Below are 15,184 nucleotides of genomic sequence, written 5' to 3'. Positions count from 1 at the left end.
AATATACAAAAATTTAAATACAAACTTTGGTTCACAGTTAAGCTCAGACAGCTGAGGTTGAACATTGAAGATTCATTCAGCAGTGGGAACAAGGACAGGTTTAAAGAGTGGAAGTACAGGTTTAAGCGAGGCGATGAGAGAAACTAAACGACTGTAGTCTGAGAAACTCCAACAGCTGTTCTCAGTTAACGACTCTGCTTCTGTCTGAAAAGGTCTCAGATTGATCACAAACCGCAAACCTGAAGGTTCTCACTCCACTAACGAGTTGCGCATCTGAATGAGTTCTGCTGTGGTTTTGAAAGACAATGGAACAGTCCTGACAACAACAACAACGACTCTTTCCATCCTGGAGAGGGACGTTAACAGGCTGTCCAAGAGAAGCCACTGTTCACAACCTGCTCAGCAGCAAACAACAGACGCGAATCCAGAATGACGTCAATGAACCAGATCAGCTGTTTCTGCAGTTTTTTGTTTGATTGATATGAAACATATACATCTGTAGCACTGCATTCTTTTTTCAAATTAAATCAAAAGCATCCTTTTATCTTTTTACAACTAAACAGCAGACATCACATTCAAATTTTTTATTTAAATGAAACCTATGGTTTCACTTATGGTTGGAAAGAATACTGTCGATATTAAAATATAACCTTGAAATAAAATCTTCAAATATTCAGTAGGTGGAAGCATTAGAATAACGTGGCTGATTTTAAGTTGATGGAGGAAAAACTAAAGTTAAACCTCCAGTCAGGGAGTATCATAAGACAAACAACTACTAATATTTTGTGAAGTTAACTAAATAGTTTTGTTGACAAAACCTAATGTTCATTTTGTTGATTAAACCTAGATTATGTACATATTTTAATTCCAACCATAACGGCTTCTCTTAAACCTAACTAAGATCTTTTGTTGCCTAAACTTAACCATTGTTTTGTTCCATAAAATTGTCCTGACAGAAACAAAAAAATAATAAAAATATACTTTAATTTAGAATACATTCCTTTGAATGTCCTTTTGAGCGACTAGAAAAATGGGAAAGACATACACTGAGATTGTTTCTACTTGGGATGTTTCATGCAATTTCCATGTTGGTAAGCAAACTGTGGAAACGGTGTTTAAGAGTCTGTTGGAAAGAGTTTTGTTTTTCATCATCACCATGTGAAGTGGAAATCTGAATAGCAGGAATTAACTGCAGCCTCAAACTAATTTTAAAATATAAGAGCAAAGATTTTCTCTTCTGGACCCACATATTAAGTTTTATCTCTCAGGGAAGAGAATTCAAAGGTAACTCAGTTTTTCAAAAACATTTTCTCCTACTTTATTGACTATTTTTACTAGTTTCACTCACTGATGCAGAAGCCAACAATAAATAAACACATTTTATATCTACTGTAGCATCAACCAGACAATAGACAAAACACAGACAATTAAACAACAATGATCAACAATTAAGTTTATGTACACTGCGGCGGGTGCAACAACAATTATTAAGACTCATACATAAAATTACCTGGAACTTCTTATAGAATCTGAGGAGTTCAAAACTCCAGCAACACTTATAATATACACAACAACTTTAGTGTCAGGTGAATGCCTTTCAGCTAGTAGATCTACTGAAACATTTGTGAAACTGTCTCTCCAGTTTAATCGTCCATCAACATGAACACTCAACTTTCTGGTATTTTAGAAGGAACACTAACTCAGTTATACCCTCATATTGTTTTCATATTTTCTCAATCAGCTTTGTATGAAACCCTGTAATAAGACAAGAAGAAAATAATTTGTTCATGTTTGGTTTAAATGATGAATACACACTTTTCCAAGAAAGGAAGGTCTGCTGCTTTCCCTCTTAAGACCTATACAAAAAAATTGATAAGAATGTTCAGACATTTAGAGCACAGAGAAGTTTACACATTCATGCAGAGAAATCAGTCAGTTCAGGTAAACAGACATCATCATGAGCAGTGATAGCCTCCATGGCTAAACAGAAACAGGAAGGAGAGCCACATAAAGAAAGTCAAACATTTACAGAAGAACTAATGAGAAGATGTCAAAGTACCACCAGAATGTTTGACTGACAGCTGATCTCTGTGCAGTGAAGAAACGCCACAACAATCAGCTCTCATCAACAAACATGGAGACTAAATGAGTTTAAGAGTTAAGACACAGAATTCAACCCTTAAAGGACTTCAGTCTATTTGAGTTTACAGAACTCAGCAGTGTTTCCAGACGTATAAAGAGGACAAAGTCCAGCATGGAGAGGCTGAGTGAATGTGGTCTGGACTCTGTGGAGGAGAGTCATGGTTTCAGAGACGCTGTAGAAGGACAGAACACCTGCACTGTGATCCAGGTACACTCCTACTCTGGAGGACTGAGGACCAGAGACGGGAGTTTTGATTTTGTTGTACCAAAATGTATAGCTGTTTTCGTCACATCTTAATGCCCAAGATTTGTTGTTTTGTCCAAATACACATTCATATGAGCTCCCAGTCCGGCTGATATTCTTGTATGCAACTGCTACATTAACCCCTTCTCCTCTCCACTCCACCTCCCAGTAACAACGTCCATTCAGACTCTCTCTACTCAGGACCTGATGCCATTCAGTGAATCTGTCTGGGTGACGAGAATGAGACAGTTGATGTTTCATTAATGTTGCTTTTCTGTTCCCCTCACATAATAACAGACGTGTGTGTGCTGTGTTTGGATCCATAGTGATTTCACGTGAATAATTAAAAAATCCAGCTCTGGTCTTTGGTTCTGATTGTGACAGTAAAACATCAACTTCAGTCACCGTCAGTGAGACGTTTGTTCGTTTCTCTCTCAGGACGTCCTGTAGTTTATCTCTGACTTCAGACACAGCCGCTGTCACCTCCTCAAAGTAGAGCAGAGGACGGATGTTGATGCTGGATGAGTCTGTAGACTCACTGAGTGCTGACAGTGAGGGGTAGTTGTGTAGAAACTGGTTGTGGTCCTCTGTGTGTGAGAGCTGCTGCAGCTCAGCATCGTTCCTCTTCAGCTCAGTGATCTCCTGCTCCAGCTTCTCCTGAAGCTCTTTGACTCGACTCAATTCAGTTCTCTGCTGGGATCTGACCTGCTGCTTCACATCAGAGCTTCTTTCCTCCATGAGACGGATCAGCTCGGTGAAGATCTTCTCGCTGTTCTCCACTGTTTTATCAGCAGAGTGGTTGATACCCTCCACCTCCTGTTGAAGCAGCTTCACGTCTTTCTCTCTGTCCTGGATTATCTGCTGGATGTTTAGTCGACTCACCTCCAGCTCTCTCTGCCTCTCAGTCCTTTCTGCTGCAGCTGAGACTGTGTCGTGTCCTTTATGTTCATCCACAGAGCAGAGATAACAGATACACTGCTGATCAGTACGGCAGAACATCTTCATCACCTCATCGTGACAAGAGCAGATGTTCTCCAGGAGCTTGTTGGAGGGGTCCACCAGCTTGTGTTTTTCAAAGGCAGGTGATTCAAAATGAGGCTGAAGGTGTTTCTCACAGTAAGAGACTAGACACACCAGACAGGACTTGAAGGCTTTCAGTTTCCTCCCAGTGCAGATATCACAGGCCACATCTTCAGGTCCAGCATAGCAGTGATCAGCAGGAGCAGCTTGGAGTCCAGTCTTCTTCAGTTGCTCCACTAAATCTGACAACATGGTGTTTTTCACCAAGACAGGCCTCGCTGTGAAGGTCTGCCTACACTGAGGACAGCTGTGGAGTTTATTCTCATCGTCTTCATCCCAGTGGGTTTTAATACAGTTCATGCAGTAGCTGTGTCCACAGGGAATAGTCACCGGATCCTTCAGGAGATCCAGACAGATGGAACAAGAGAAGGTTTCACGGTCCAGCTGAACTCCTTTCTGCGCCATTTTCACCTCTCAGTGACAAATACTGTCTGAGTTTCACTTCTTCGGAAGTGACTCTACTTTAACTTCTGATCAAAACAACATGTGTCTCTGCAGTGAACAGGGCCGCAGCTGCTGCATTTCACCACCATGTTGGTTACACCCCTCTGCAAACTGTAGATCTGAAGGGGAGGGAACAAGGAAATGAAAACAGAGTGGAGCTCGCTGTGTTGGAGTGCAGGAGGAGGAGGAGGGAGGGGTTATCAAGCTATGGTTCATTCCAGGAGGAGGAGCAATGCCGTGCATTTGGACTTTGTTTCCTCATTTACAAACAGAGACTCGGTAAAAATCTCCCCCTGATCTGAAAAAATGTCAGTTTTTATGAAGGAAATAAAAACAGAGTGGAGCTCGCTGTGTTTCAGAGCAGGAAGAAGAGGGAGGGGTTATCAAGCTTTGGTTCATTCCAGGAAGAGGAGCGGTCTGAGAGAAAAAAAAACACTGCCACGTAAGCTCCTTCTCCTCTCTACCTCAAAGTAACAGTGTCTAGTCACATTCTCTCCACTCAGGGCCTGGAAATATGATGTGAAACAGTTATACAAGAAAACCTTCCTTGGTGCACTTTTCAAGTTCTTTTCTCTTCCCCTAAGATAATAACACATATATGTTTGTGGTATTTGGATCCAGTATCATTTCTTGTGACTATCTTACGGTTCCAGCTCCGGTCTTTGCTTCTGGTTGTCAGATAGCTCGCTGTGTTTGAGAGCAGAAAGAAAATGGGAACTGGCTTTTCAGCCTTTACTGCATTCCACAAAGAGAGGCAGGTTGAGCTCTCTGCTCTTTAAATGTGTATTTGTGACACGTAACATTCTTTTTTAGGGTTACAGTGTGTAACCTGTTTAAACTGATACATTAAATGATTGAAAGAAATAATATTGGCTTTGGAATTAAATAGTGTCTCAATGGACACTGATCCTCGACGAGCTTCCACGGTCCTCAAACTAAAAGTGCATCCTGTTTTTTCACTAAATGGTGAAATCAAATATTAAAACAGTTCCAGCGGATTCTGTGCAGACTTTACAGTTGTAATCTCTTTTGTCAAATTGTGGTAAAAGTCTTGAAGTCTGCATATTTTACTCTTGGTTGTGAGAGAACAAGACAGGAAAATGTTCACAAAGCTGCACTGAGAGATGGAGACAAACTGGTAGAATGAGAGTCACCAGTCCACTATCTATACTGAGGCTAATGAGTAACAGGGAGCAGCAGAGCTGGCAGGTAACTGGGTCACGAGCAGAGGTGGAGAGTAACAATTTGCATGATGAGAAACGTTTCGCTGTCTCCAGTTCAAAAAGCTGATTCGCTCTCAGTTTTGAAAACAAACACCACATTTTGTAGAAACTCCTATTTCTCTGTGTACTTTTTATACTTAGTGTTATTAATCCAATGTTGTGCAATAAAGGTTTCATCTAAAATCATATCTTGTGTGGTTGATAAGAATTTAGTTTATTTATATAATACTTATTGAAACAGGCAGATGTAAAAAATAACTAAGGATAGAACATAATGCCAGATACACACACATTTCTACATATATATTTTCAAACAAATATAAAATGATCCAATCGTGGTCTAAAAAACTACAAGTAGCCTCCATGTTTGGATCTGACAGGATGTAATTGTTTCTGTGACTTCCTGTTTGTTCTTTGAAGGCAGATGTTAACTGCTGGACTTGTCATCGCCTCCTGCTGCTGCCGCCTGATCTCGTCCACTTTCCAGACGAGGTGCAGCTCATCTCAGACGAGCCTATTTATTCAAGTACTACACTTCTACTTCTTCTCCGCTGCATTTTAGAGGCAACATTGTACTTTTTTATTGCACTGTAGTTACTTTTGAGATCAAGATTTTACATAAGAAATACAGACACACTGCTGAGGATTGAAGCGCTGGTTTCCAACCTTTTTGTCTTTTAAAAGGAAGCAGTCGGGGCTCGTTGTCATGTTGCAGATGTCCATGAGTTGTTAGCAGCTCCATCTACAGGAGATTAACCCTCTAAACATCTCTGACAGTCTCATTTAAATAACTGATTGAGGCTTAAACGATCCAATGCCTCACAAAACAACATCAGAGATAATGTAAAGCTGTGTGGCAGAACTTTTTTCTAATTCTATCATGACCTCCCAGATTTATCTTGTGACCTTTTGGAGGGGCCCGACCCCTAGGTTGAGAACCACAGGATACCTAACTGTATATAAAGTAATTCAAATCAGTTCCACTTTAAGCAGCTACAATTGTAAACTGCTAATTACACATCAGTTTGAATCTACAATTTCTATATTTAATCCCAACACATTAGTCACAGGGACTACTTTTCTGTAGAGCAGGTATTTTTGATTCCTAAAGTACATTCACCTGATAATACTTCTGTACTTTTGCTTAAGTAGGATTTTGAATGTTGGACTTCATTTTCCGAACAAAGACCAAACAGAGGATATGGATTCAGATTATATGGAACTAACACAGTGAAAATACTGATTGATGAATGAAAAAAAACTCTCCTATCGGTCTTGAGATGATTTTTATTTTTATTTCTGTTTCAATCCTGGTAAGAAGATGCAAACCCCACACACATGAAACACAGTATTTCACTCTCTTTAAACAATGTCATAAAGAGGAGCCATCTTGTATTTTTGAACAACAAAGTTAATTCAGAAAAAGTTTACAATTCTAAAATGAAGCAATTGAGACACACCATGGTCGTCAAAGCTTTCGACTTATTAAACAGTTGATCACTCTCTGAACCCCAAAACCCACCGGCTTGATTGAAAAGCATGTTTTCTTTCAACAATCGCCAAAATGACACCATTTACCACAACCAGAAAACATAAAAAACGTCATCATCATTAGATATTTCTGATGGTACCTAAACACAGCATGAGTGAGGAAAGCTTCCTTCAGAAAAGAAGCAGCCAAAACAAAGCTTGTGATATTTCATCAAAAACATTTTATTCTACATGTGTCATTTTAAATCTCGCTCTTAACAGATCCTGAAAAAAACATTTCATTCTGAGCTCCTCGGCGCAACTAGGAAGACACGCTGGACTCGGCTGAGACAAACAGTCATGTGACTAAAATTCAGTGAAACTTCTACTGAACTGCAAGCTGTTAACAAAGAGCAGAGAGGAGAGGCTGTAAAGATGTAAATAGTTCAAAGTACACAGCGTGTCCATTTTTTTTTACATGGTTACACTTGTAGACACATGGTTAAATGTTATACAGATTCCAGTGTTTTCAAATTTTTTTCTTTCCCTTTTTTAATGATGTATGGCATTATAACAGGTAAATGTGACATGTGATGTATCATCTTTGAACAGAATCTCAGCTATGTAAAATATAATGATGAATAAACTCCTCATTGATTATGATGAACAACTGAATGTAAATTACAGATTTTCTTTGCAAATCTACAAATGGCATAAGAAAATGTCCATGAAAAAGGAAGGTCTTATCCATTCTCTCGTAAGACCTGCAGAAAAAGATCAATAACGATATTCATCATTGAGAGCAAAGAGAAGTTTAAATGTTCTTTCAGAGAAACGTCAGGTAAACAGACATCATCATGAGCAGTGATAGCCTCCATGGCTAAACAGAAACAGGAAGGAGAGCCACATAAAGAAAGTCAAACATTTACAGAAGAACTAATGAGAAGATGTCAAAATACCACCAGAATGTTTGACTGACAGCTGATCTCTGTGCAGTGAAGAAACGCCACAACAATCAGCTCTCAGCAACAAACATGGAGACTAAATGAGTTTAAGAGTTAAGACACAGAATTTAACCCTTAAATGACTTCAGTCTATTTGAGTTTACAGAACTCAGCAGTGGATCCAAATGAACAAAGCCAAAGTCCAGCGTAGAGAGGCTGAGTGAATGTGGTCTGGACTCTGTGGAGGAGAGTCATGGTTTCAGAGACGCTGTAGAAGGACAGAACACCTGCACTGTGATCCAGGTACACTCCTACTCTGGAGGACCGAGGACCAGAGACGGGAGTTTGGACTTTGTTGTACCAAAAGTTATAACTGTTATTTTCACATCTTAATGCCCAAGATTTGTCATTGTATCCAAATATACATTCATCCCAGCCCCCTTTTCTGCTGATGTTCTTGTATGCGACTGCTACTTCAACTCCTCCTCCTCTCCACTCCACCTCCCAGTAACAACGTCCAGTCAGACTCTCTCTACTCAGGACCTGCTCACATACAGTGAATCTGTCTGTGTGACTAGAATAAGACTGTTGTTGTTTCATAAATGTTGCTTTTCTGTTCCCCTCAGATAATAACAGATATATGTATGCTGTGTTTGGATCCATAGTGATTTCACGTGAATACTTTAAGAATCCAGCTCTGGTCTTTGGTTCTGGTTGTGACAGTAAAACATCCACTTCAGTCACCGTCAGTGAGACGTTTGTCCATTTCTCTCTCAGGACGTCCTGTAGTTTATCTCTGACTTCTGACACAGCCGCTGTCACCTCCTCAAAGTAGAGCAGAGGACGGATGTTGATGCTGGATGAGTCTGTAGACTCACTGATAGGTGACAGTGAGGGGTAGTTGTGTAGAAACTGGTTGTGGTCCTCTGTGTGTGAGAGCTGCTGCAGCTCAGCGTCGTTCCTCTTCAGCTCAGTGATCTCCTGCTCCATCTTCTCCTGAAGCTCTTTGACTCGACTCACTTCAGTTCTCTGCTGGGATCTGACCTGCTGCTTCACATCAGAGCTTCTTTTCTCCATGAGACGGATCAGCTCGGTGAAGATCTTCTCGCTGTCCTCCACTGTTTTATCAGCAGAGCGGTTGATAGCCTCCACCTCCTGTTGAAGCAGCTTCACGTCTTTCTCTCTGTCCTGGATTCTCTGCTGGATGTTTAGTCGACTCACCTCCACCTCTCTCTGCCTCTCAGTCCTTTCTGCTGCAGCTGAGACTGTGTCGTGTCCTTTATGTTCATCCACAGAGCAGAGATAACAGATACACTGCTGATCAGTACGACAGAACATCTTCATCACCTCATCGTGACGAGAGCAGATGTTCTCCTGGAGCTTGTTGGAGGGCTCCACCAGCTTGTGTTTTTCAAAGGCAGGTGAATCAAAATGAGGCTGAAGGTGTTTCTCACAGTAAGAGACCAGACACACCAGACAGGACTTGACAGCTTTCATCTTCTTCCCAGTGCAGACATCACAGGCCACATCTTCAGGTCCAGCATAGCAGTGATCAGCAGGAGCAGCTTGGAGTCCAGTCTTCTTCAGTTGCTCCACTAAATCTGCCAACATGGTGCTTTTCAGCAGCACAGGCCTCGGTGTGAAGGTCTGCCTACACTGAGGACAGCTGTGGAGTTTATTCTCATCATCTTCATCCCAGTGGGTTTTAATACAGTTCATGCAGTAGCTGTGTCCACAGGGAATAGTCACCGGATCCTTCAGGAGATCCAGACAGATGGAACAAGAGAAGGTTTCCTGGTCCAGCTGAACTCCTTTCTGCGCCATTTCACCTCTCAGTGACAACGACTGTCTGAGTTTCACTTCCTCAGAAATGACTCTACTTTAACTTCTGATCAAAACAACATGTGTCTCTGCAGTGAACAGGAACTGTCAGCTCTTGTACGTCACCACCATGTTGGTTACACCCGTCTGCAAACTGTAGATCTGAAGGGGAGGGAACAAGGAAATGAAAACAGAGTGGAGCTTGCTGTGTTGGAGAGCAGGAGGAGGAGGAGGAGGAGGAGGGAGGGGTTATCAAGCTATGGTTCATTCCTGGAGGAGGAGCAGCAGTGTGAATTTGGACTTTGTTTCCTCATTTACGAACAGAGACTCGGTTAAAACCTCCTCCACATCTGAAAACATGTCAGTTTTTTAGCAGTAAACTATTTCTCGTCTCCTCAGGCTTTGGTCATGTCTCCATATTACCCCATAACTCTTCCTGTAATTCTGTTCAGCTTTCTTTTACTGCTTAAAACAGCTGGCTGACAATAGGTAGTTATTAAACTAATCAGTTATGAAACATTTAAATTGCTGTATAAGAATTCTCTCTCCTATTTAATGACTCTGAAGCATTTGAGACAAAAGAGTTGAATTTATGAATATCATCCAGGTCCAAAGCAGAATTTCAAGATTCACATATATTGATTTTATAATAATAATAATAATAATAATAATAATAATAATAATAATAATAATAATAATAATAATAATAATAATAATAATAATTAAGCCTTTATTAGTCCCACAATGGGGAAATTACAATTCTCTGCATTTAACCCATCCTGGAGGAGCAGTGGGCTGCTAGCTGACTGACTGCTAAAATGACTTCATAAGTAGACCTGATATAATCTGCACATTTTGTATTTGTTGTTGATGTTAATATATTTCACTTGTTATAAAAGCTGAGTCACTCACTGGTTGAGCGATGACTGAGAAAAAACATTGTGTCTCGATGAGTTAAACTGAGACTGAACATGTTGTTGTTTTCAGACCTCGAGTCCTTCTGATGTTGACTCTACTTGAACTGAATGCAGTATTTCATATGGATATTATTAAAGTTATTATTTTGTTCATAAAGTGCTTCTGTATTGGAAAAGGTGGAGTAAATTTACATGTGATGGTGCAATAAATAAATCACAGCTGTCAGGAACCCCAATCATGACTCTTTTAGATGCATTTATTTGTTGCTAAATGAGGATAGATCAGAAAAACTCTTGTTTTGAGGGTCGACAGATACATTCTGGACAAAATGAGACACAAGAAGTTTGAGTCGAGTCTGGATTCAAACTTTACAACATCGTCTGGCTGTGAGGTGACGGATTAACACTGAACCAAGATGAACTTTTGTCTGAATGAAAATGATCATTATAAATGAGCTCAAGTCTACAACTACACAGTATTTGTTGTCTCTGTTCAGATTATGACTTTGACATGAACTCTGTACTTTTTGGTGTTTCAGGAGGAAAACTGCCTCAGTTATACTCTCATATTAGTTTCATATTTTATCATTCAGCTTTTTATGAAACCCTGGAATGAAGACAAGTAGAAAATACTTTGAAGGTTTACATGATGAATAAACAAACATGAACAGTTTGTTAACACATCCCATCAGTAAAGTTTGTTAAATGGCTCTTGATCAATGATTTCACATGTAGTTTAACTTCAACCACACAAACAATCAGTTTGAGCAGAATCTCAGCTATGTTAAAGAGAATAATGAATTATCTTCTCATTGATTATTATTATGCTGTCCTCACTAAAAGGTGTTACAGGCAATCAATTTTTCAGCTATACAGATAGCTTGACATTATATTCTCCAGCACTGCATTCTCCAAAGAAAAGACAGGTTGTTGTGTTTGGCAAGATTTAATAAAGTAAAACATATTATTTGTAAAACTGAAAAGAGCACAAAAATACAAAAAGTAACTAGTCTTGAGGTCTGCATATTTTATTCTTGGTTGTGTACAATGTCAGAATCCCTCAGAATCTCAAACACCCTTAAACTAGAATGCTGCAACAGTTAAAGTGGCCCTATTATGCTTTTCCACTTTTTCCCTCTTCTTTAGTGTGTTATATATATTTTTGTACATGTAAAATGTCCACGCCTAAAAGGAGTTACCCTCCCCCTCCTTAGCTCCTAGCTCCCGAAACGGCTCGATGGAATTCTCTCCTTCTCTTCTGTAACTTTATGAGGTCATAATGTAACTTTATGAGGTCTTAATGTTACGGAAATGATATAAACTCCTTCCGGCTAGTTTGGCCCTCAAACAACAAAAGAGAGAGCCAGAGATGAAGCTCTGGAGGAAGAGCTTTTTGAAATGTGAAACGTTGACCAATCACAACAGAGCGGGCTAGCTGACCAATCAGAGCAGACTTTGCTTTCTGGAGGGAGGAGCAAGTGCTACAACGGAGCGTTTCAGAGAGAGGGTGAGAAGAGGTGCTGCAGGACAGTCAGGACGAGAAAAAATATGACAGTAAAATCACATCACGCTGAGTCACACCCTGTAACACTGATGCTGCGTTCAGGGTCACATGGGGAAAGATGGTATTAGCATTATTCACATCAGCTCTCAGGTTGTAAATAGTATTTGGGAATGTGAGATTTGAGTCATTGAGACATTAGGTTTGTTCCAGATGAATTGTTGTTGTAAAAAACTGCGGTCAAGTCAGACAGTTTTCAGCTGCCTTCAATGAAAACACAGGAAGTCACTGAAATGTTTACTTCCTGTTCGTTACATTTGTAGGTCACCTGTAGTTTGCAGACTACATTTGGAGAATTATGGCTGAAGAAATAGCATTTGCGTTTCTTGATCGCCAAGGAAGTTGAGATAGAAGAGATCCCCTTTGAAATGAACCAGAACATATGGCATTTATGACAGTCCACTTAGCAACAAATTCTCATGTTTGATGATTTTCAAGCTTTAGGCAAATTATTAAACTAAAAACAGTAGAGTAATCTAGGAATATTTCAATATTTCAAAATCTACGTACACATCTGTCCCATTGTGTTTCGTGGCCTACAGAGGATGCACTCCACACATCCCAGTTAAACTTTCTAACAGCTGGAATTCCAAATATAGTCAATGTGCTGTCAATGGATGTCACATTCCCATGTTAAACCCCATTGCAACAATCCCATAGCCTATTATTATTATTATTATTAGTACTATTAGTGCAATCCACTGTGCAATGCAAAAATGATTCTGTCTGCTTATATAGTATTACTATACTTATTTATTATTCTTTACTGTGTTTTGATCTTGTTTTTTACTTATGTCTCTTGTTTGCACTATCCTCTATGCTGCTGTAATCCTGCAAATGTCCCCACTGTGGGATTTATAAATGATTATCTTATCTTATCTTATCTTATCTTATCTTATTATAACAGAAAACAATTCTATTCCATCATCCTCACCGGATTCTGTGACAGTGAACGACAGTTCTGTCATGTAAACGCAGGTCACCCTGGTAGTTGGCACGATGCCAGCGCATTTTTCCACATCGATGTTGCACAGCTATCTGAAGAGGATCCTCAGGCCCTGATCAGAGAGGGAATGCACATCACTGGGTGATTCAGCTTATCCTCTGTTGCGACACCTAATGGAACCCTGCAGGGATAATGAGCACCTAACCGCCAGGCAGAGGCGCTTTAACCTTTTGGCATTCTGAAGTCGAAATTCAGGAGGATCAAATGTCTGCACATGAAAGAAGTGGCAAATATGCAGTTCAACTGTCACAGCATGTTGCATTCTCTCACAACATTTGTTTGGATTCAGGTGACCAACTTGATGAAGATGAGCAGGGTCTTCTTCATCAACATCAAGTACAGAGACATGATTTGTGCCCAAATGTAAGGATAGTATACACCTTCACACTACTTTTAGTTAAGATTGGACATATTTTAGTTTTTGGATGTCATATTTATTTAAACCTTTATATAAACAAATATACCTGAAGGAAGTGTCATTTTTAATCATACAAACGTACATTTTAGAGAGTGAAAAACTGACCCAACAGTCCAAACATCACACATTCCAGTTCTCTGGCTGAGAACTCCATTCATAATGCAACAGGTGATGAATAACCGAATTCAGTTGTAGCCCATTTGTAACACGACAAACACATGACAAAAAAAACAGTAGTACATTCCTTGAGTGCATTTTTTGAATCTACATCATAAGGAATGTAAAAAGCAGCAACATAAACAATTCTCTGGGCAGATAATATAACTGACATCTTCACATAAAAAATGAAACATGAGGAAAAACATTGTCCATGAACTTTGACTGTGTTTGATCACCAGGCATCATGATGTAAACACAGAGTCCACCTCTCCTTGTCTCACCGGAGTCCTGAGCTCTGTCCTTAACTATATATACTGTATTTATACTATATCTGACTATTAGATATAACAAAAGACATGCATTGACCAGCACACTGTTTCCTCTCTGACTTCAAACATTTACTGAACTGCCACTGGGAGGTGATAGAGTTCCACTGAATCTCCACAGATGTGAAGAAATGTGTGTTTGTGGCTCACATTCACACATCTTATTGTCTGTTAGATGTAAACAGTGATGACTGAAGCTGATTTTGTTTTAAGAGGATTTCTGTGCATCAGATTACATTTATGATCCTAATCCCGGAAGAAGTCTGATCTTTTAATCATGTGGAAGTATCAAATATAATAATGAAAAGTACTCAATTGCAACAAAAACGTCTTCATTAAAAATCTTACAGAAAGTTACAGCTACGCTCTCATGGCTACTTGTTCTGCTGGACACATGTGCGCAGGAGAAACATCCAGATGTTGATGCTGTTCGTACCTCTGGAGTCCTCTGCCTGAACCTGAAAAGCTTGCAAACTTTGTTTCATTTATTCTCCACTCACTGCTCATCTCTCACCCACTCTGAGCTGCTCTCCAGAATCCCCATTGATGGATTAGATTTCCTTTTAATATTTCACTGCAGGCCGAACAAAGTGTAGCACTGAAGCAGCCTTTTTTTGGTTTTCAATGAATCCATCAGACACGTCGCAGTTAAGAAAGTAGCCGGTAAAATGTTTGAGCTACATCTGATAAAATATGTCCATCATAGTTGAGCAAATTTACAACTACTTTAGAAGTCAAACAGACACATTTCAACCACTGAAAGAACTATTAAATGGGAAGATTGGAGTGTAAAGAGAAACTTACTTTCCAACTCTTTTCTTTTCTGTTCACTTTTTCACTTTTCAATGTTTATTGTTTCAAAAGTTAAAAGTTAATCCAGTTAGTCAGGTGTTTCTATACCGCTGGGTCACAAGATGAATCTGAAATCTTAGCTGCAGCAGCGTCTCCTCCTCCTCCTCCAGGAGCAGAGCTTCTCCTCTCTGCTCTTGGAGATCCAGGCCGTATTGCTGGACTTGCTGGATGGACGGGGGGCACAGGAGAACCAGAACCAGAACTGATTGAGACAGACAGTTAGACCCTGCTGCAGTAAAATGAGAGGTTTTCTAAAGAGACTCTGGTGCTCAGAAACACTACCACCTTCGTCCATAGGGACCGCCAAAATCACCACTAAATGACAGTTCTTCGTAGTAACTTTCAGCAAAAGAATAAATGCACTTAAACTGTCAAAAGTAAAAGTATTTATTCTGTAGACAGTTGTTCCCTGTGACTGATCATTGGACTATAACAAACTGTAACCCTGATGAATCAATGTGTATATGTAATATTTTAACTGCAGTTCATCCCTTTAGGCCTGTGGTTTCCAACCTCGGGTTCGGGTCACAAGTTGAATCTGAGGGTTCGAGAAATGGTTAATGGATCAGTGAGTGCG

At 39.8% G+C, this 15,184-nt stretch overlaps 2 protein-coding genes across 2 annotated transcripts; both read right to left on the bottom strand.

Moving 5' to 3' along the window:
- Nucleotides 1–708: 708 nt before the first annotated feature.
- On the bottom strand, nt 709–4,067 carry LOC129089252 (tripartite motif-containing protein 16-like). Its single transcript, XM_054596644.1, has one exon. The coding sequence runs from the start codon at nt 3,869–3,871 to the stop codon at nt 2,195–2,197; it is 1,677 nt and encodes a 558-aa protein (XP_054452619.1). The 5' UTR covers nt 3,872–4,067; the 3' UTR covers nt 709–2,194.
- Nucleotides 4,068–7,384: 3,317 nt separating this feature from the next.
- LOC129089239 (tripartite motif-containing protein 16-like) lies at nt 7,385–9,516 on the bottom strand. The gene has a single exon (XM_054596629.1). It carries the CDS (start codon nt 9,369–9,371, stop codon nt 7,698–7,700), a length of 1,674 nt encoding a protein of 557 aa, XP_054452604.1. The 5' UTR covers nt 9,372–9,516; the 3' UTR covers nt 7,385–7,697.
- Nucleotides 9,517–15,184: the final 5,668 nt, after the last annotated feature.

This window comes from Anoplopoma fimbria, chromosome 3, assembly GCF_027596085.1.
Source record: "Anoplopoma fimbria isolate UVic2021 breed Golden Eagle Sablefish chromosome 3, Afim_UVic_2022, whole genome shotgun sequence".
NCBI lineage: Eukaryota > Metazoa > Chordata > Actinopteri > Perciformes > Anoplopomatidae > Anoplopoma > Anoplopoma fimbria.
Note: the sequence above shows the minus strand (reverse complement) of the source record. Positions and strands in the feature narration are given on the sequence as shown.

Coding starts and splice junctions, on each gene's coding strand:
- LOC129089239 (XM_054596629.1), bottom strand. CDS start 9,371: ATGGCGCAGAAAGGAGTTCAGCTGGACCAGGAAACCTTCTCTTGTTCC.
- LOC129089252 (XM_054596644.1), bottom strand. CDS start 3,871: ATGGCGCAGAAAGGAGTTCAGCTGGACCGTGAAACCTTCTCTTGTTCC.